Source organism: Crassostrea angulata, chromosome 8 (genome assembly GCF_025612915.1).
Source record: "Crassostrea angulata isolate pt1a10 chromosome 8, ASM2561291v2, whole genome shotgun sequence".
NCBI lineage: Eukaryota > Metazoa > Mollusca > Bivalvia > Ostreida > Ostreidae > Magallana > Magallana angulata.
The window spans coordinates 19,408,971-19,430,418 of record NC_069118.1 but is presented as its reverse complement, the minus strand read 5'-3'; the positions used below and the strand labels follow the sequence as shown (position 1 = coordinate 19,430,418).

The 21,448-nt window shown below is 34.2% G+C and overlaps 1 protein-coding gene across 3 annotated transcripts in view; it reads left to right on the top strand.

The window, feature by feature from the left end:
* The window catches only part of LOC128158883 (TBC1 domain family member 30-like), a 33,485-nt gene extending 13,683 nt beyond the window's left edge, over positions 1-19,802 (top strand). For 2 of the 3 annotated variants that reach the window (XM_052821853.1, XM_052821854.1), the window contains 10 exons: positions 3,893-4,020; positions 5,500-5,625; positions 6,490-6,675; positions 12,199-12,367; positions 13,441-13,612; positions 13,824-13,929; positions 14,278-14,497; positions 14,709-14,900; positions 16,746-16,869; positions 17,044-19,802. In XM_052821853.1, the coding sequence (XP_052677813.1) occupies positions 3,893-4,020; positions 5,500-5,625; positions 6,490-6,675; positions 12,199-12,367; positions 13,441-13,612; positions 13,824-13,929; positions 14,278-14,497; positions 14,709-14,900; positions 16,746-16,869; positions 17,044-18,214 (2,594 nt within the window). In that variant the 3' untranslated portion in view covers positions 18,215-19,802. Of the gene's footprint in view, positions 1-1,018; positions 1,156-3,892; positions 4,021-5,499; positions 5,626-6,489; positions 6,676-12,198; positions 12,368-13,440; positions 13,613-13,823; positions 13,930-14,277; positions 14,498-14,708; positions 14,901-16,745; positions 16,870-17,043 lie in introns of those variants that run through there. The other variant, XM_052821855.1, reaches the window with a different exon arrangement.
* Positions 19,803-21,448: the final 1,646 nt, after the last annotated feature.

Genomic DNA, 21,448 nt, shown 5'->3' with positions numbered 1-21,448 from the left:
GCCGATCTTGGGAAAGAAAATATCAATACTGAAACATGGGTTCCTGACCTTTAGATACCAAGTATTGATCACAATTTTTGTATTAATTCATCTGTTTTGTTTTCTTTGGGTTGGAAGTGGCGGCGATAATTTTACGTGAGAGAAAACAGCAAGAGATATGGATCGTCTTGGAGAGTCTTCGACGAAAAAGTAAAAATTGCTTTCAAAGAGCATTGATTAATGTAACAATTATTGTTTGAGGGATTTAAAAGAATTGATTTGAAGAAACGGCTATTGATACGGTCGGTGACTGACAACAGGGGGTTCTTAACGGACTCTCTCTGCCAATGTTACAGCGTAAAAATGTCTTAGATGAAACCGAGGAAAACCCGGGAATCGATGACCTTCTGAGTTTTCCTGTGTGGGTCGACAACACTTCCCTCGCGGGAGATAGTGACATTAGCATACAAATTGAAGAACTGTTCCCAAGAAAGATTCTCATCGTGGCTGTGTGATTTTTTATTCTCTTTGACAATGGAATACTTTTTTGGCGCGCAAATTTGCGAAGCGAAAGCGCTTTGAATTGAGCAGTCGCTTGTTTAACTATGGATAGATGTAGTAGATAAAACATATATATCAAACACGATAAAAATTCGTTCCCTCGAGTAGCAGTACGTACGACATTTAGCAGTAATGTGAAATAATGTTTGACATTTGAAGATTACTTATTGATATCGGTGAAGATGTTCGTTTTGAGAAGCAGTGTTACGCACGTTGCTGAGATATCGCCAAATTAAAATTCGGCGACGTATAGATTGTTGTGAGAGAGAGTTTTATGACACAGTTTATCATTTCTAGGACTGCACCTTTGTTTAAGTTCCCAAGTTCCGAACGTCTCATTACTGACGTATATACACGACATAACGATCGATTTTTATGGACATCGGGTGAATTAAATCCACGCCGACCCTTGGGGACCAAAACTGATTACGTATCTGAACCTAAATATCGCCTTCACTGTACACCTGCTCGTAATACGATGCTTTGGACGACAACAACAACAATGATATCGTGTCTTTACTGTGAACATTTACATTGAAAGCAAAATTATGTTTGGATTTTTAAATAGCATTGGGCAGTTTTCGTTCTCGCCAAAACGGACTAAAAATGGAGAAGGTAGGTTGTTTTAGAGAGTAGTGGTCGGAATGCATCTATAGGAAACTGCTAAGAATGTCATGAAATATTCCAATAGCGTTGAATTGTGTGGATAATTAAGATATCGTGTGACATGCGGTCAATTATTTAAACATGCAAAATATGATCTTCTATGCCAATCGCCTATCGGTGGGACACGCTACTGAATGTTGTATATGGTGCATTTTCAGATGTTGATGTTTCGTAATATGCAATGCATCTACGGTCTAATGTTGACTTCACATGTACAGATGAAAATGTGAGAGTTTAACCCCCATGTTTGACAGATATTATTTTATATCTATTATAGTCTATTAGCATTTTATATTTGATGATGCGAAAGCCTAGATCTATACAAAAAGAACTGTTCAAAGAAAAGCAAATGAACTTTATCACGTAACGAATGGATTGAACCGATTTTACTTGTTGGTTAGAAACCCATACCTTGTTACAATAGGACCGCATATCACTACTTTAAATTTATACACGTAGAGTATTAAACATTTTCGTTTCGAAGAAAGAATTTTTTGGAATGTTCCTTGTTTGTACATCCTTTTAAGTACTGCATTAAGGCTTGTTTACTTCCTCTCATTGTTAACGAATTAAACACCAAATTCGTTTTTTCGTGGCACCACATACAAAAAAAAAAATTACGGAGAATTTCCGATTGGATAATGGCGTTTTATTGTGCCGCTGGTGCCGAAGGAGGTTATTTTAAGAATTCCACTCGAAATAATGCTGGGGTTTATAGCTTCCTGAGAGATCCCGCAATTTTATCAATGGATTTAAACTGATGACGCTGGTTCTATCGGTACACGTGGGTGGGGTCATCAGATCGTGGCCAGAGTATTGACGTACCGGGACTATTTATAATTCCCATTTATTCCTGTCATCATTCCGGTAATCGTTTGAAATAGAAATAAATCAATACCGTATCAGTGTTTTTATATTTTGATATTTCAGCACGAAGCTAGTGTTTTTTGCTCTTTTTTCTTGTTTATTTTGGTTTTGATAATCATATATAGTTTTTTTTTTATGCGACCTACTATCGTCCATCCGCAAAACTGCGTATTCTTGAAAGAAGTTAATTGTTAAGTATATAATTTTTAAAATCAAACTTCAATGATCCATTTAGGAAATCAACAAAGCTATTCAATTAAATCATAATCTATTGACCTTGACCTTTTTGTGACATTGACTTCATTGACTTCATTATTATTTTTTGTTTACAGCTTATTTTCAAAGACACCGTTTGAAATATTTTTATTGCATTTTGAAGCGGGAAATATATATAGGAAGAGTGAATGAATTGTGAAAACTTTCCTACATGACCTTCCTTGTGACCTTGACCTACATTTTCATATATTTTATGCAAAGACACATACATATTGATATTAGTTGGACCAATTCAACTGTACTCTTGTTAGTTGATTTTACCCTTTTCTTTGACATTGATTTCACAATTATTTATACTTATACATTCATACCTATATTATTTTGGATTTAGCTTAGGTTTAATTTAAAAACTCACAGTTCAAGATATTTTTATTTAACTTCAATTTAACTTCAAACAAAGATAGGAATATTTGTCTGCAATGAACTTGTGTGTTGATTTTCTGACATTGACCATCCCAATGACCTTGACCTAATATTATCATTTTGCATTTAGCTTAGTTTTAAAGAAACTGTACTGGTTATATTTAATGACAGTTTTTTCTAAGATATATTTCAGAGTAACTACACACACATATATATATATATATATATATATATATATATATATATATATATATATATATATATATATATATATTCAATAAATCCTTTTTTCTTGGTACCGGGGATGAATAAACACAAAAATAAGTCCAATGCTCAAACAACTTTTATCTATAGCGCTTTCGCCCTGGTTATTTCGCGAAAGCGCTATAGATAAAAGCTGTTTGAGCATTGGACTTATTTTTGTGTGTATATATATATATATATATATATATATATATATATATATATATATATATATATATATATATATATATATATATATATTTTTTTTTTTTTTGGAATGTTCCTTGTTTGTACATTCTTTTAAGTACTGCATTAAAGCTTGTTTACTTCTTCTCAATGCTAACAAATTAAACACCAAATTCGTTTTTTCGTGGCACCACATACTAAAAAGAACTTGAATGAAATTACGGAGATTTTTTTTATTTTTTTATTTTTTTTTAACTCAGACCTATGTGGAAATACATGCTAATTTAAGATTGCAAACTAATGATACAAAAGCAAGGCATTCATTTCTTGTTGTTTTCATTATCCATAAATATGTAGCACATGGCTTTTGGTGATGTGTGTGTAGTTCTGCAAATTCTGTCTTTTGTGGCAAGATATTTCATTCTGTGTTAGAGGGATAAAGAAGATATTGGTACCTTTGAAACTGATATTTTCAGGTATTACCCTTAAATTGATGTTACAATATGTAGCCCAATATTTTTCAATACTGACTCTGTTATATACTATACCACATATCCTTGACATTGACTTGATTTTAAGAATAATTTGATTTTGAGATGCTTTCAGAAAGTATTTAATAAATGAGAAAAGTCTGTCCAATTGGACTAAGTTGTTTCTTGTAATGAATGAATGGTGTCCAACCAGTTATAACAGTTAAAATATTACCGTTAGTTTCTGTAATATAAAGATTTTTTTTCTCATGTTCTTATAGGAATTGACACCAGAATTCGGTTCAGTTTGGAGCCCTTACCTGGAGATAGTGCTTTCGACCAATGGAGAGATGCAATGAAAGCAGTGGCCAGACTGCCTCATGGGTTACCCGACAGCTTCCGTAAAAAGGTTTGTACATCTACAATGTCATTGAAATTTATAAATAAATGTTTAAATTTGGAACAACTTTTTTGAATGTATAAATAGCAGATCAAAATAACTGATTAGCATTCAGAGTTAGGTGGTGTACATTTACACAAATGCAAGTTTACCTATATTAAACTTTAGTGCAGATTTTACCGATAAACATAATAATGTGAAAACAAAGTATCTACCGTGTGTAGATTTTATCTATTGAAAAAGCCAAAGGGTATTGAATTTTTAGTTTATATTAAAAAGATTTGTAGTAAAACGACAAAAAAAAGTTATTGAATTGCATCATGGTAATAAATAGTAATGCGTTTCTGAATTAAGAAATTATTGTCAGTGAATTGCTTCACCCTTGAGATATGTTTCAGTGGGTAGCAGAAAAGTCTAATTGATAATTTATCATCCAACTTCTGCAATCCTACACATTTACAGCGTGATGATGCAGCGTTTTTATTTAAAATGTTTTTGAAAGGGGGGAGGGGGGATTCATTACTCTATCAAATAAAAAAATTTATGGAATTGAAAACACTCTTGTAATGAACGTAGCATATGATAGTTCTAGAGATTTCAAATCTTAGTCATAATTCTAGGGATTAAAGGTACACATGTGCCAGTATATAGCAAAAATCAGTAAAGTTCAAATAATTACCGTAATTGACTAACATTGATTAGTATTTGTGGGTTAATAGTGGGTTTTGAGAGTTATTTTTGGGTGTTGAGTACAAGGATAAAAATCAATATGAATTTTTTGCATGATGTGATTTAGGAGTGCTTAATTATCAGCGGCATTATTGTGTCAATATTAGATAACCGACATAGAAGATGGCTTTCTCATGAAATATTCATTCCTTTTGTCGGAGATTGTTATTGAAGAATTCATTGAGCCTTTATCTTCTATCTACATTCAAAACTCTTACAATGTTGTTATTGTGTTTATACTGCACTTACATTCAGCTACTTAAAAATTAATCAGGAGACAATTGTTAAAAGCAGCACTTTTATACATGTTTATCTTTCAGTTAACAATTTATTTATGTCTATATGGAATATGCATACCGGTATTTGAAGGTATTTTCACAATACATGTAAGTGGTGTCACCGTGTGTATCTGTAGAATTATATATAACATTAATTTTTTAATGCATTTGAAAAATGTAGGTTTTGTAAAAACTCAAACATATGATACCCAATTAGAAAGAAACCACAACAACACATTTCTTCACCTGGTACTGGGCTATGCATGTTTAAAGTCCAAATGCAAAATTATTGAGTTTTTCCATCTCTGTTGAAATTAAGTTGAATTGCAGGAACCCAGGCATTCATGTCAGACACTGACATTGGAATGGTGTCTCTTGTGTTGACAATATAAATCTGAAACTGCAACATTTATTGTATATCTGGTGTCATTTTATCGGTAAGTAGATTTAATGGTGATCAGTATGTATGTATGCATTCTAGGTCTGGCTCAGTCTGGCCGATAACTATATTAGAGAACAATGCATTGATTGGACAAAGACGGTGCGATTTGCATTCAATGACCGGAGCAACCCAGACGATGACTCCCTTGGAATTCAGATCGTCAAGGTAAAATCTCGACAGCTGCCGATTCCTGTTATAATCTACAGCCACTGAAGGCTCAATTCTTGATTGTCTTTTATTTTATGAATTTGACAAGTTTGTTATCCACATTTTTATGACATTGATCCTGATATTCCTGCATTTCCATTGCTCATTTTGTAGGGAAATTTGCTTGTGAAGGACAAAATTTAATCCCATTTGACCAGTTAGCTTGAGGCATTCATTTGTTTCAATTTTCCCAAGAAGGCTTCTATAATGAAGAGAAAAATTGATTTTATTTATGTCATGTTTCAAAACTATTCAGATATGTGGTCTCCATCATAAACAGAAGAACATACCGTTTCTGTATCTTCCTTAAAATTAATTAAAAATAGGAACGGACATTGACAAGCAAAGAAGAGACTAAATTGATTGTTAACTGATTTAAACAGAAACAGAGAGAAATATATATTTTTTAAGGTACCTCACTATATGAAGGCTTGTATTTTTAAGACACTTAATCACAATAAGGTAATTCAAATGTTTTGCAAAGTTGTTTGTATCAATTGAATTGGTTGAATATCATCACAGTTTACTGATTAATGTATTGGGTTTGGGAACTGCAGATCATGAGTTTGCATCTGCCTAGAGGCTTTTGTTCATATTTCCTGAATTAAATGTTTGAAAATCAATTTTTCATCCAAAATTGCTGATTTTTTGCCTGTTTGACTTGTATACTTCTTATACCGATGTCTATCATAATCAAGTAATTTTCTGTTGATTTGAGAAACAATTTTAAGGTGTAGTGAGCTGCCTTAAACAGAATTAAATAAAATCTGTCTACTCAGTCTTCTGAATGATATATAATACAGGTATCTTTTTGTTTGCCAGGATTTGCATAGAACAGGGTGTAGTGGATTTAGCGGACAGGAAAACGACGAGGATCGTGCTGTCTTGAAGAGGGTACTTCTGGGATATGCGCGCTGGAATAAGAGCATTGGTTACTGCCAGGGGTTTAACGTGATCGCGGCCCTGCTTCTAGAGGTGATGGACAGAAAGGAAGATGATGCATTGAAGGTAATACAGTCAAATTCTTTATCTCGAACTAGACGGGACTGTTCAAAAACTTCAAGATATCTGAGAATTTGAGAAATCTGAGAATTTGAATTATCTGAGATATCTGAGGTAGCATACTTAAAAAAAGGGGTTTGGACTTGTAAATCACTCTGACATCTTTATTGTATTTGAGATACCAGTGTTTGAATTATCTAAGTTCAAATGTACAGCTAAATGGATACTACAGCTTTTAAAAGTAGTGGTTCCATGAAATATCATGATATATCAAAGTAAATGGCTCGTAAAACAGTAGGGGGTATAAAAGGTAACTCGGCAAATAAAACAGTGGAGGATGAAAGTGAAATTGCAAATAAAAAGTAGGGGAAAACTGTGGAGTCAATGATGATTAGATTAATAAGGCAAATTTTTTATAGATAATTGAAAAAGTCTATTTTGGTGTAATGATAAAGACAATTTATTACATCTTTAATCAATAAGAATTAAGTCTGTACTATAGAGGGAGCACTTTGGTAGGTATTTACTGCTATCTACAGAATTCTTGATTCCACATTACCAAAAAATATAGGTCTTTGTTGTTTGTGTTTTACCAGTCCAAAAATGGGGATTCTGTGAGTCTATTGGGTATTGGTAATAGTGAAGCTTTTACATTATTAGATGGCAAAAAAAGACAGATTCTAAGCTTTAGAAAACAGAATTTATCTTCTGTTATTACGAGACAGAGTTCGCTTATCCAGTCTTACATAATTTGCAAGAAAGTGAGAAACATTTCCCAACCATAATGACATCATAGCAAGGCAGTGATACCTTTATCCATCATCAAAGAGGTTAATGGGGCTATGTATCATATCTAGGCCTGGCTAATTTGTGCATAAAACACAGGCATCTATCACTGTCTCTGTTTTAATGGTTAACCAGTCATGAAAAGCTTGTTTCGTAGGAAATTTAGGATAATACAGATCAGAGATGCAGATTAGCTGCCATTGCAAGTGTAAGAGTTAAAGATACATGTAAACCATTTGATGAGCACAGTAGACAATTGGACTATATGGCAAAACCCATTGTGCATAGTTATGAAATTTTGGAGAGTGTTTCCACAGATAGCAAACAATAAAAATTGAATATGCAGACAGCATTAATGCGACAATTAAAAACCAAGGCTATGCTGTGTAAAGCACCCCTAAGCAATAGTTCAATTTTATGGACTATGATTTGCATTCAATATGCAGCAAGGTTCTTGAACCATCTTAGAAGATTGATTAAATGGGAGCCCCATGGCTTTATGAAGATTAGTCTGCATAGAATCTTTAAATTTTTGGATAAGTGTTGGTCATTTGTAGGTTGGTCCTTGATAGATTTTGTTATGATGAAGAATTGTTATACATGTATATGCCCATGCATCCTTAGATGGATGTATTATGGTATATGGCATTGGGCCTGTCTGTCTGTCTTTCTGTCTGTGCTTTTGTCCATCTCTCTGCCTACCAGCATATTAGAGGCAAGCCGCCTGTAGCAAGCTATATACCATTTATGTCAGATGATCATTCTTGGCATCAGCAGGGTTGATTATGGCAGGAAAAAGACCCCTTAATAATTTCAAGGTCAGAAGTTTAAAGGTCAGGGTTACCATTTATTTAGATAATTATGTGCCTTTAGCATAACTCTAATCAGAATATTGTCTTTAGCAGAAATTACATACTGTGTGAAGTAAAAATGTTCACATTGAGTTAATTAACATTGATTTTATGGCATGTCTGTTCCAATGAATTCATATCCCCCAATTAATCACAGGTGACATATCATATTAGACGAGATTACCATAACAGTTGCCAATTTCATAACTACAAGCGAACAATGAATTTTACCATTCGGTTGCAAGTAGATTATTTTCAAAAACTTTGCCTCCTTGGAATAATTGTTCATTTGTGAGTACATAAGATAAAGACAATGCAATGTTTTACAACCAATTTTTAGTGAGTTTAAAAAGACGTGAATTTTCATTTTGTTTCTAATATGCTTTAGCATTTGTTTTTGTGTATTAGTTGCTTTTGTGAGATGTAGCAATAAATATTGCTGAGGCCTAAATTGAGGCAACTTTTAATGAAGCAATTTTGTAGCAAAAAATAGGTAAAAAATGTAGATTAATAATTTTTTTCATCCTTTTCAAGGGTAGGCTACCATTCCATTAAAATATGCTTCAATTAATAAATGTTGTTCCAATAAACCTAGCTTTTTTGTGGATGGAAACTCATTTAATCAAACGGCAGCTCACAAGTTCTGATGGATACCTCTGTAGCAAGCCATTGATTTCACTCAACATTTCAGTGTAAAACCTGATAATTAGAAAGATTGAATGTAGATAAAATATAAGGAATTATTAGTTCTGGGCAAGTGGCTTTATCACCTCTCTGTCATCTGAGACCCGTTTCACGCAGGTCTCCATGGTTACCATAATATTTCATTAGTCAAAGAATCAAGGCGTGGTCATGATGCCAATGCAGGGATTTTTAAAAATTTATTTAGAGTTTTTAACAGCTAGTATACATTCTATCTGTCGGTCTGAATGGTATTATAACCAGTTTAATGTATCTGCACACCCTTGGATTCATCTTTCCTGTTCATTTGAATAGAGCATCCGCAGTATCATTTGCTTTTTTCACAATTTTTTTTGGAGTCAAAGATTTAAAAAAGACCTTTATGGTTTGAAAACAATTCTGTGAAAAAAAATCTCCGCTAGTGGGAACTTCAATCTTTTAATTCATTGATTACACTAATCTCTGTTCCACCTCATAAAAACTACATTTCTGAGAAGTTCTGCTTCAATCTGATTTCTTTTAATGAATGAATTGCCTGATCAGCAAATTTAGTGTAAAGCCTTGTTAGTATGACATTTTTACATCTGTTCAGTTTCATCAAGCTTTTAGACAATCCAGTTCATCTTTCCTCCATTGACTAAAGGCTCTCTAGGAGGTTGACAGGAAATTGGATTTTTCTGAAACCCTCAGAATGTGTGTGACGTTCGTATCCTCATCACTAGAAACATGTCAATATCAGAGACGGCATGTTCACTAAATTCTAATGTAGCTGCAGGGGCTGATTTTAAAGCTAGAAATAGATATACTTGATTCTTTTATAAGATTTCAGTTCTGTTTCTGTTAAAGATTTTGACTTTTGTAAAATAAATGGAGGAATCGTACTTTACATGTACTGTAGATTTTGTATTTTACGCAAGTACTTTATTCCGCAATTCAACCATTTTGCTTCAAACTGCGAGAATATGAAATCACAAATGCTAAATATTGTTATAGTTTCATTTAGTTTACATCTATTAACTAAAAACAAGATTTAGTAAGATGTGATCTTTATGATTTTATGTGGATATTAGTTCCTTGCATTTAATTAGGAATCTACAGTACTTGTTCTCTGAACTTCTCAACAATGTTTTATAATTTAGGATTTGTTAGTTTAGGATAAACTACTGTACAAGTGCTTATTTATGCGGGTGGTGAAGTACATGTTTTTTGTCAAACAATACGCGCGAGGTGGGTATTAACGCAGATGTGTCATTTACCACACAAAAGTTTTGCTTTTTTTATCATACCCGCAAAGGTATTTTACTGCGTAACTAGTGTTTATTCTCCCACTCGTAAATAACCACTTTTACAGTAATTCCTTTTCATTCTTTGACAATCTTGTAAGTTGGTTGGTTTAATATTTCAATAATCTGAGTAGTAGTCCTTAGTTTTCTGTTAATAACCCATTTCTAGCTGTAATTTATTGATATTCTGCATGTCAAAGAAATTTCAATACCATAGGAGGAACATCGTATACAAGAAAAAGCTTTTTGATTTTATTCATTACTTTTATTCATTACTTCTAAGCTGCATGGTAAATTCATAAAAAAAAGATCTTGTAGAGATCTTAAGTTACATTATAAATTCCATCACAAAGTTAACTTAATAAGAGACTATAGAGAGATATATGGTCCATATTCTTTGCTCATTAATGCCTCTTATTGCATTTTCTGCTCTCATCCTCATAAACACATCAGGCAGATTTGAAAGAAAAAATTCTTTGCATGGGCTTCTATGTGAAGCATTCTCAGAATTTTAATGAAACATGCAGTTACAGTTGGAGCTCTGAACTTTTCGGGAAAGACAACTCTTTCCAGAGGGAGATAACTTTAAGAGAAAATTCATGAGGACCACTCTTAGCCATTTTTGTAAAAAAAAATTAAATATATATCGGTAGATGTCATATTAGAATTTTCCCTCTCAAGTAGAATTATCTCTCATTCAGATCACCTCGCTCAATCTGTTGCCTATTAGAAATTTAAGAGATATTTCTACACTGAGAAAGATAACTCTGCTCAAGGGAGATAACTCTCTTCTGACAAATAACTTGTCTCTAGGGAAGATTACTATGCTTGGTAAGAGATAAAACAGGGTGAAAAAGGCTCTGTTCTTGCGAAAGATAATTCTACCAGGGTTTTGGGGAGATACTCATGACAGGGAGATAACTCTACTTGGTTAGAGATACAACAGCTCTTAGGGAGATAAATTATCTGAGATGACTCTGCTAAACAATTTATCCTCCACCACCACTCCACCTTTAATGTCTTGTTAGCATCAATAATGATATCATTATGACACTAGTTGCATGACCAATAGGTCTGCCAGGAAATCAATTTGTACTGAGGCTTGCATGTTATGGTTGCATTTGACTTCTGACTCAGAGGAATTCTCATGGTCAATGATGGAAGTAAAGTGTCAAGTCTATTATCTCTCTCTCTCTCTCTTGCTCTCTCTCTCTCCATTTATATTTGCTTTGTTATATATGCTGGAATTCATCCCCTGTCTACATTCCATGTATAATCACTAAAGGACTATGAATTGTAATATTATCACTCTACTACTCAAATTATCTTTTAAATGTTAAGTTGATTATCGATATAATTTTGTGAAAAATCTTGAATCTGCTCTTTAAGATGAAAATAATCAGCTGAAATGTTAAATTTATTTCCCTATAGACATGTAGTTTTTGGTTCATAATGAAATATTAAATAGTTCACTGATAATTAAAAGGAATTACAAACCATTTACTGTACTGTAAACCAAATTATACTCGTTTAGGAGAACATTTTGTGAAGTTTGTGAGAACATTGTTTTGGTGAATACTAGTATTCCTTAAATGTCATACATGTAACTGTATTGATTTGGGGTTTTATCTTTTAAATGGAAACAGTAAAAGCTGTGGTTGCAAAAACAGGGGTACTAAGTTAATTCTAACCAGTTTGGACTGGTTTTTTGCAAAATAAGATATTATGATTAAAAACTAGTTTTATTACAAGTTAAAAAAAACCCCAGAATCCTATATGCAAATACAGAAGAGAAAGTAAGATTTTGTTTGTTGCCCATTTGTATAAAATGATATAATTTTGTAACCATCAAGTCAAGCATGTATTGTAACAACACTGGCTTTAACAAGATGACCTACCTGACGTACCTATCTCCTTTCACCTTCCAGGTGATGATATACCTGATTGACCACGTGTTACCTGATGGTTACTACGCCCACAATCTGCGGGCCCTGTCCGTGGACATGGCCGTGTTCCGCGACCTTCTGAGGGTGACCTTTCCCAAGCTCTCCAAACACCTGGACCATCTACAGAGTGCAGCCCAGGACAACACCACAGGTGGGGCTAAAATTAGAAAAAAAAGAAACCCCCATAAAAAGACTGTGTACATATGTTTGATTTTAGTGTTTAAAGATAAGTTTTGGGCAATATCTAGATTTTTAGAAAAAATTACACAGTAATTGGGTGATGTATTTTGGGGCTCTATAATTATACAAGAAAGAGAACACACAAATATTAGATGGGTATATTGAACAGACACTGAACGAGTATATTTGCTATGAATTTCAATTAAAAGAAAAGTTTGGGGAAAGAACTATATATGATAAGAGTTAAATTTGGCCCCCATAATTCGCCAGTTTTTAAGTGTTTAGGGTACAATACAATGTTAACTAATTTTTTAGAAGAGTTGATATAAAATATATTTTTCATCTATTTATTTGATTTATTTGCACTCACTGGCAGTATATGACGTCAGAAGTGACGCCATTTCTATAATTCAATCAATATCGGCCAAAAAAATGATATATTTCGTATATATTACGAATGGGAAATATAGAGCGCATGCTTGAACAAGGAAAATTTTTTTGTAACTTATTAGTCTTGGCTAGATACATCTCTGATTAAGATATTTTATTTGTTCAAGAATGCACTCTATGTTTTCGGAAGGAAAAACTGCTTGAAAACAAGCTGTTTTACACTAAAAAGGCAAAAATGGCGGGAAAAGGTTGTCTTTACAATGTAATATTTCTAAAGTGTGGGCACTTGAAACAAAATGAATATTATGTAAACACATCACATACATATCTGCATTAACAAAACAAAGAATGATAGTAAAATGATGATGTTCATTTTAGGGGGCCATTTTAGGCCCTTATCATATATAGTCCTTTGTAGAATTTGTAAAAATAGTAAGTTTGGCTATGCATTAGTTTGGACCATTTGATGACGTTAGTGATAACTGATAAAATATTGTTAACAAAACTCTTAAAAGTTTTAGTTTTTAAAAAAGCATTAATTTTTCTAACAGTCATACATAGTGTCTTAAATATTCAAATGTTTCCAGGATCAGGTTGTGGTGCTCTACATGTGTACATTGATTGGTAGTTGCTATGATCTTGTTAACATTACAGGAGCTAGCTACGAGCCGCCCCTGACCAACGTGTTCACCATGCAGTGGTTCCTGACCCTGTTTGCCACCTGTCTGCCCAAACACATCGTCCTGAGGGTCTGGGACTCCATCCTTCTAGAAGGGTCCGAGATCTTACTGAGGACAGCACTAGCAATCTGGGGAAAGCTCACAAAGTAAGTAATCCCAAATCTTACAGCAAACAGTGCTTATCATCTGGGAAAGGCTCACGAAGTAGCACTTCTGAGTCAATCTATAACAGTTTTTTCTATATATTAAAATTGCATGCTGTCAAGAGTTATATACCATATGTATCATTGTTACTGTATGATCAATGTACTATTTAGAGTTAGGGGTATAAATTACTGTATTTTCTGGGTGTTGTAGGAGGATCCTGACGGCCAGCAGTGCTGATGAGTTCTACTCTCTGATGGGGGTACTCACCCAGGAAACCATGGACGGGAGGATCTTCAATGCTGACCTCCTAGTCAAAGTAAGAACAATCAAGAGATATCAGCAAAAGGGGTCAATAAAATTTTAAACTTCATACCTTTAAAGTATTGTAAATGACCGTTTAAGTACATGGTAATACATCAGTACAGAGGTCAAATAGATTGTAACATTTCAGTGCAAACAATTATTGTGACCACACCCATGACTGTACTTCCGCAAACACATCATGCTTTATAGATTTTTTTAACAAATACTATGATGTATCTACCTGGTATATGTGTCACAATGGATTAAACTTATTGACTGCAAACTAAAGGTATTTTACAGAAAATTATGTAAGGCAATTCATAATACATGTATTGAAAAAACATTTTCTTCACTTGCACAGTTTATCTATGCCTGTGCCCCTATCCCCATGCAACAACTCCCAGAACTGCGAGAGAAGTATACCTATAACATCAGGCCCTTTACCAGTGCTGGAAACTCCAACAGGAAGGCAGGCAGTATGTTGCCTAGCGATGAGGATGACCTTGATGAAGAGGACCTTGAGGCCATCAGCTGCTTTACTGGCATCATTCCAACAGCTAACGGGGCCAACAGAGGGAAAGGTGACAAAGTCTTTCTCCTTATTAAAAATCATCTAAAAATTGGACAGAATATTTCACTCATTTTTAGCATCCTTATCTTATCCATAAAAAGTCCAGAAAATAATAAAGAATAATTCATTTTTAATAATAAGATAGAAAAAACAAAGCCAAGTTTTTATAGCTCTATGATAAAGTGAATGATAAGCTGTATGGAGTGACCTTGATATTACAGGCTCTGACCTTGACCCCAGCACTGCAGACATATCAATGGTGGGGCCTGGTGCCTATGGTATGGGTGGGGACTCCAATCAGGCTGTAGGTTCCTCTGTGTACCTGGAAAGGATGTGTACTGACATAGGATCCCTGAAAAAGCAGTACAGCAAGCTCAAACAGAGGCAGACACAGGCTCATGTTATCATAGCAGGTCAGTATAGCAACCATAGCATAGCACTTCAGTATAGCAGTCGTGGCATAGCAGGTCAGTGTAGCAATCATGGCATAGCAGGTTCATTATAGCAATCATAGCATAGCAGTTCAGTGTAGCAATCATAGCAAAGCAGGATAATATTGCAGTCTTAGCATAGCAGGTCAGTATAACAGTCTAAGCAATTAGCATAGTGCAAAAGTATGAGAATAACAGGTTAGTACATCAGTCATGTACACAATGCAGGTTAGTATAGCCGTCATGGCATAGCATGTCAGTTAAGTTGTCATAGCATAGCATGTCAGTATGTACAAAAGCAGATGTGTATAGAAATCATACAATAGTAGGTTTGTGTAGCAATCATACAAGTAACATAGCACATCAGCAAAGTAATCAAAGCAAACCATGTCCTTTTTGCAACAGAGGCTTAAAGAATTATTTTGTAATGATAGCACAGTAGGTCATTATTGTGCATTGGGTCAGTTTCTTATTCCTAGCATATCTTACAATAGGTTTATTTTGTGTTGCCCCATATCTAGATCTACAATGAAAATAGACATGACAATACTCAGTTTGTTAAAAAAAATTGTAATAATTTCAGTGTAGATCATTTAATGATTGAATCACAGATTGAACTAGAAAACTGACCAGTCAGGAAGGGCCCCGCTATGACAATTAATATAGAGAAGTGAAAAAAACTTTGAATTCCATCCTCTTTATATTAACAATGATGAAAAATAAATGCCGGGCATAAGATGTAAAGAACTGGAATATATAGGATCTCGTGATTTGTAGTTTGATATGATTTTCATCCAACAATTAAAGTGTTTTTTTCTTGAGCCTTAGTGAGGGGATACAGCACACAAGTTGGATAAAAATCATATTATACTACAAATCATATGAGATTCTATTTATCCCATGTTTTATACACCGCAATCAATGTTTACACTGTTTATAAAACTCTACATTATTTTACTTCATTATGCCTAGGCAAATCCCATTGTAAAGTCACAACTGTGGGATATCAAACAAATATCCAATGAGTCATAGCCACGGGATAAAGTGGGTTAACATGGGATGAAATAAAATTTGTTAAAAAAACAAAGAATTGATACCAATGCAATGATACCTAGGCTTTGCCTCTATTCAATAAATTATAATAAATCATTTAGTATGGTATTTTAACCAAAATAAAATATGAATATTATATTTTAAATCCATATTTCAAAGAATGTACACAATACTACACATCATTCAAAATTGACCTTAACTTCAAAACGAAGTTCATTTGCAGACACAGGCAGTGCAGTAATTAATCTCAATGTGACAGATAAAGATAAAGCTTAGGATTTTCTTCCTGTGGAAGGTTAATTAATCCCAAAGGACAAATATTGCACAGCCTTCCATGTATACAATGGTAACATTCTGAGAAGTTATCTCTCTTTGCCCATTCATTCTCAGCAGTTATCTCTCTTTGCCCATTCTTCTTATGCATAGTTAGGAATCTACCCCACCACCCCAGCTCCAAACCAGAAGACATAGAGAACCAAACTTAGCATCAAAATATGTATTTCTGCCTACTGAACTACCATACCAAATTTGAACTTGATTGGGCAACCATAAAAAAAGTTATTAGAAAAAAAACAGGAAATTTGTGGACGGAAGAGTGACAGACGGACGGACAGAAGGACGGACGGACAGAGTGATTACTATAGGGCACCCGCAAATCCTTGCGGGGCCCTAATAATTTATGTCACAAATAGCCAACAGTTCGATTTTAAGTTGATGGACTTTATATCTAGGTGTCTTGTTAACAGATGAGTCATTAATGTTTTCTCATTTTAGCTGCCTCGGCCAAACAGCGGGCTAAAGTAAAGGCCCTGACACCCCACATAGATCCACCGAAGGCCATCAATCATCTGTTCATCAGCAAGGCCATGCTTCCTAATGTCAGAGGTTCCAAACACAGGTATGATGTATGCCAGTCACAACTAAGTCAAGTCTTTCTACTATTTTATTTATTCCAGTTGTATGTATTGGTTGTAAAGGTTCTTTACAAATATAATGACGCGTCTTATTGCAAAGTATTTCAATCAACATCTTGCATGGATAGTTTTAAGTTTTCTTAACTGGTTTATTCTAGGGGTGGAAAAGCCATGATGGTTCCTCATTTCCTCCAAAAAGGACAGAAAACATCCTTGAATAAACAAACTGTTCCAGAGACTGAAGCTACAACAGAGAGTGCAGAGTCTCCTGTGAAGATTGATAATTCTGTCTGTGATGAACCAAGAGATGATCAGTCGGACAAGTCACAGGAAGATGACAAAAGTGAAAATGTGGAGCGGAAAAATGGAGTGGAGGAAACCAATCAAAGTGAAAATGTCAGGCATGAAGCTGTGTCAGAAAATAATGATGGATGCAAGTTAATGGAAGAACAGAAGAGACATTGTGCCATTGAGGAAAAAGACAAATTTGAAGAGGGAAAGGTTGATGGATCTATGGAATGTAGAAGTGGAGAGGACACCAAGGTGGAGAGATTAGACAGACAGGAATCAGTGGAATCCAGTGACTGTAGTGTGGAGGATGTCTTTGAGAATGGCGGGATGAGGAGAGAGGAGGCAGTGGAGCCTGATTCTGATGAGGAGGACTTGATCAGGGAGATTGATGATATGATTCAGGTCTGTTCCAGTCAACTGGCTCGGAGTATGGAAGAAGAAGAGGAGGAGGAAGAATCAGAAAATTCACAGGGGGAGGATCTCAATGAAAATTCTCACAAACACCCGCAGCGAGATATGAGGATAGACCTTCCTCTTAGAAGCATTTCTCAGGACTCCACAGGGGAGGACGAAAAGTGTGTTCAGCAAGGACAAAATGTGGAAAAGCAGTCTAGAAAGATTAATTGTGGGGCCAGTCCAAGAATGATCACCATGTCCCAGAGCCTAAGCTTAGCTCAGTATGCTCAGTCCAAGCGGAAAATGTCTAGTTGTAGTGTGGAGTCCAATACTTCTAAACATTTAACTGACTCAGATTCAGGATCGGTGTTCAGCCCTGAGGAGTCGGAATCTCCTCGGTTCTTTCCAGGCGAGAAAACGAGTCCCACGGCTGGAAAATCTGTGTCGTGGTCCAGTGACGTGCAATCTCCTAGTCATTCTAAGTCAACATCCTTCGCGATAAAGAAACCCTTCAATCCTTTTCCTGTAAGACATTTCAATGAGAACAGAGCCAAAACTGGAATCAAACTGGGGATGTACAAGACATCAACATTCAACCAGCTAGAGAAGCAATCCAAAAGACGTACCTTATGGAGCAAATAGCCATTTTATAGCGTATTATGTTTCAGGATGTAGAATCAGTTTGTTTTATTTTTTTGTGAAGAGACTGTGTATTTAACATACAGTTGGGTAATTTTGTTCAGTTGGTATTTTTGAGACATCAATATGTCTTTTACGTGCAATTAATATTATTATGAGAATTTTCATTTATTTCTTTTGATGATGGTTTACATTTATCACTATTGCTCTTATCCAAAGATAGTTTGTCCATTTACTAAAGAAATCCTTGTTCGTTTTATGGTGTTTGGTTGTTTATTAGTTATTGTAATTATTTGTTGATGTTCTTGTTTTATTTCCTTTGTTCCTTTCTTCTTTTTTTTTTCTATTTTCTTTTTTTTTTTTTTTTGTAAATTTTGATCAGGAATGTATTGAGATGAAGTTTATCAAGTTGTTGTTAAAAAGCAACATTATTAAGGGTTCATGTATTCAGAAATTGCTCATCTCTGATACACAGGTGTTTGGTTTTTATTTTTCTCTATCTCTTTTGAAAATTAAAATGATTGGATAAGGTCTTATAACCTGTGATCAGTGCATTGCCTGCATTACATATTTGTAGATTTCTAAATACAGAGTGAGAGGGGGATTATTTTGTTATTGATTTGTTGCCTGTAATTATATACAAGTCATGTATATTTGATATAAAACTCAATCCCGTTTGCCAATATTTTTAACAGAAAAATTCATCTCCATTTTATACAAGAATAGAGATCGTCATATAAAGTAAAGGCTGGTTGTCTCAACTGGTACAATTTAGGTTAATATATCCACCAACCACAGAGCTCCTACATGTACCACTGCCACTACCATACTGCTGATCTCTCCAGTCAAGTATCCACTATTTACAATGTTTAAATCATGAATCCACAATCTGTCAAATTTCCTCCCATAATCATTTTTTCCACATGTATTCAACAGTTTTCACTGTATTTAATAGCACTGAAAAAAAAATGTATTCTACTGCAAGGGAGATAACTGCCAATGGCAGAGAATCTATTTAAAGAAATTATGAAGATTCTATCAGATGATCTCTGATTTTTCGATGTTCATAAATCAGATATTTCTTTTTCTTTCATTAGCTATATTTATTTATGGAGTTTTGTTGGAAATTATTACACATACAAGTAATATATATTTGTTTTTAATTCTAGTATTAGTTTTTATGCAATTATTAAGAATCTCCCGTTTTATTACTGAATTTCATGACATTAAATTCTCAAACCTACATTTATATTCACTTTGACAGCTGAAAGCTCATTCATACCAATGGTTGTGTATCAGTAATTGTTTAAGTTATAATTTATTTGACATTTGTAGAAAATGGTTGTATATTATAAGTTTTGAAATGAGAGGTGGTTGTGAATAATCTTATGATTCAGTTCCATATAATAAATGTACTAATATGTCAAAGTTGATTTACAAATATAAAATATATACTTGTATATTTACAAATGAGTGGGTGGTTGTGAAATACATTCCTTTGTTATAAAATTCTTGTTTTTTTGTAGAAATATTTTGCATAATTTTGTTGTTATTTTATCCCTGGGTTTTAGGTCTGGAAAATGTTTGAGACATTTTTAGCTCACCTGAGCTGAAAGCTCAAGTGAGCTATTCTGATCACATTTTGTCCGTCGTCCGTCTGTCCGTCCGTCTGTCCGTCTGTCCGTCTGTAAACTTTTTACATTTTGAACTTCTTCTCTAAAACCGCTTATCCAATTTCAACCAAATTTGGCACAAATCATCCTTATGGGAGGGCGAATATAAATTGCAGAAATAAAAGTTTGATCTGTATTCAAAGCGGAGAAAACCTTGAAACTGTAGAAAAAGGGGGGTGCATTTTTAAAAATCTTCTTCTCAAGAACTACCGAGGCAAATTCAACATAGTTTAGCATAAATTATCCTTATGGGAAGGAAAATATAAATTGCAAAAATTAAGTGGAAATTTTGTTTCAAATCTGAGTTATTACGAAAATAATAATAAAGGAAATGCGTGTTTCAATCAGTTTAATAGCTTCGGGTTCGGCATCCGGTAAAATGATTCCATACTTCTAAAACGAGGTTCTTTGTTTAAAGCAGCCATGACATTATACGAAAAAGGGTCGATCTGACTATGATGAATTTGCTTGTTGTGCAACAGTTCGCGTATGAAGGGAAATTTTGAAACATACAAAATATATTGGTGCCGATTTTGTGAAGTAAATTGAGGCTAAATATTTCAATGCGTTGACAGTTTTCACACATGACGTTGGTGTTAGCTTGTTCTGATTTTCGTTTCGTTCTCATTATGCTTTGTAACCTGGAAACTATCGTCTGTATTTCGTGATTTTTACGTATCAAATCAAACAGAGACTTCGGTAAATCAAACAATTAACTGTTTACCTGCGCAAATTAAGCAAAATCGGATGTAGGGGACGGGTACTGAAATACAATTCATTCTATCGGTAATTCGGCATTATATTTTGCGTAATGGTACATGTAGATTAATGCAATAGGTTTTGTTGAGATGCTCGGCATTTTTTCGAGTTTATTCAGTTTAAATAGAGTTTGATATCGCTGACGGAAATATGTAGGTATATACATGTATATATATATGATTCATTTCGAAAAAATAAATTGTGTTCTTTATTTGTTATACATGTAGTGCATGTTTCTTGTGTTTAATTGTTTACAATTTCTATTTACTAACCATATTTGAGTGTTAAGCTTCGAATTATAAGCAAGATACAGCGATTTGCTCACAATTCTATGTTTGTACACAGATCTTAAAAACTAAAGCTTAAAAAAGTAAAATATTTGTCAATATTTATTAAGAAAATTTTCAAAGTCTGTTCTTCCAGAAACCAACTTTAACAACTTATTGTATTGTAAACTTAACCTTTTTAGCTCACCTGAGGGTGGGGCCACAATGGGGGGTCGAAGTTTAACAAATGAATATATAGAGTAAATCTTTAAAAATCTTCTCCTCAGAAACTAATCAGCCAGGAAAGCTGAAACTTGTGTGAAAGCATCATCAGGTATTGTAGATACACATTTGTGAAAATCATGATCCCCGGAGGTAGGGTTGGGCCACAATGAAGGATCGAAGTTTTACATAGGAATATATAGAATAAATCTTTAAAAATCTTCTTCTCAGAAACTAATCGGCCAGGAAAGCTGACACTTGTGTGGAAGGATCCTCAGGTAGTGTAGATTCAAAGTTGTGAAAATCATGACCCCCGG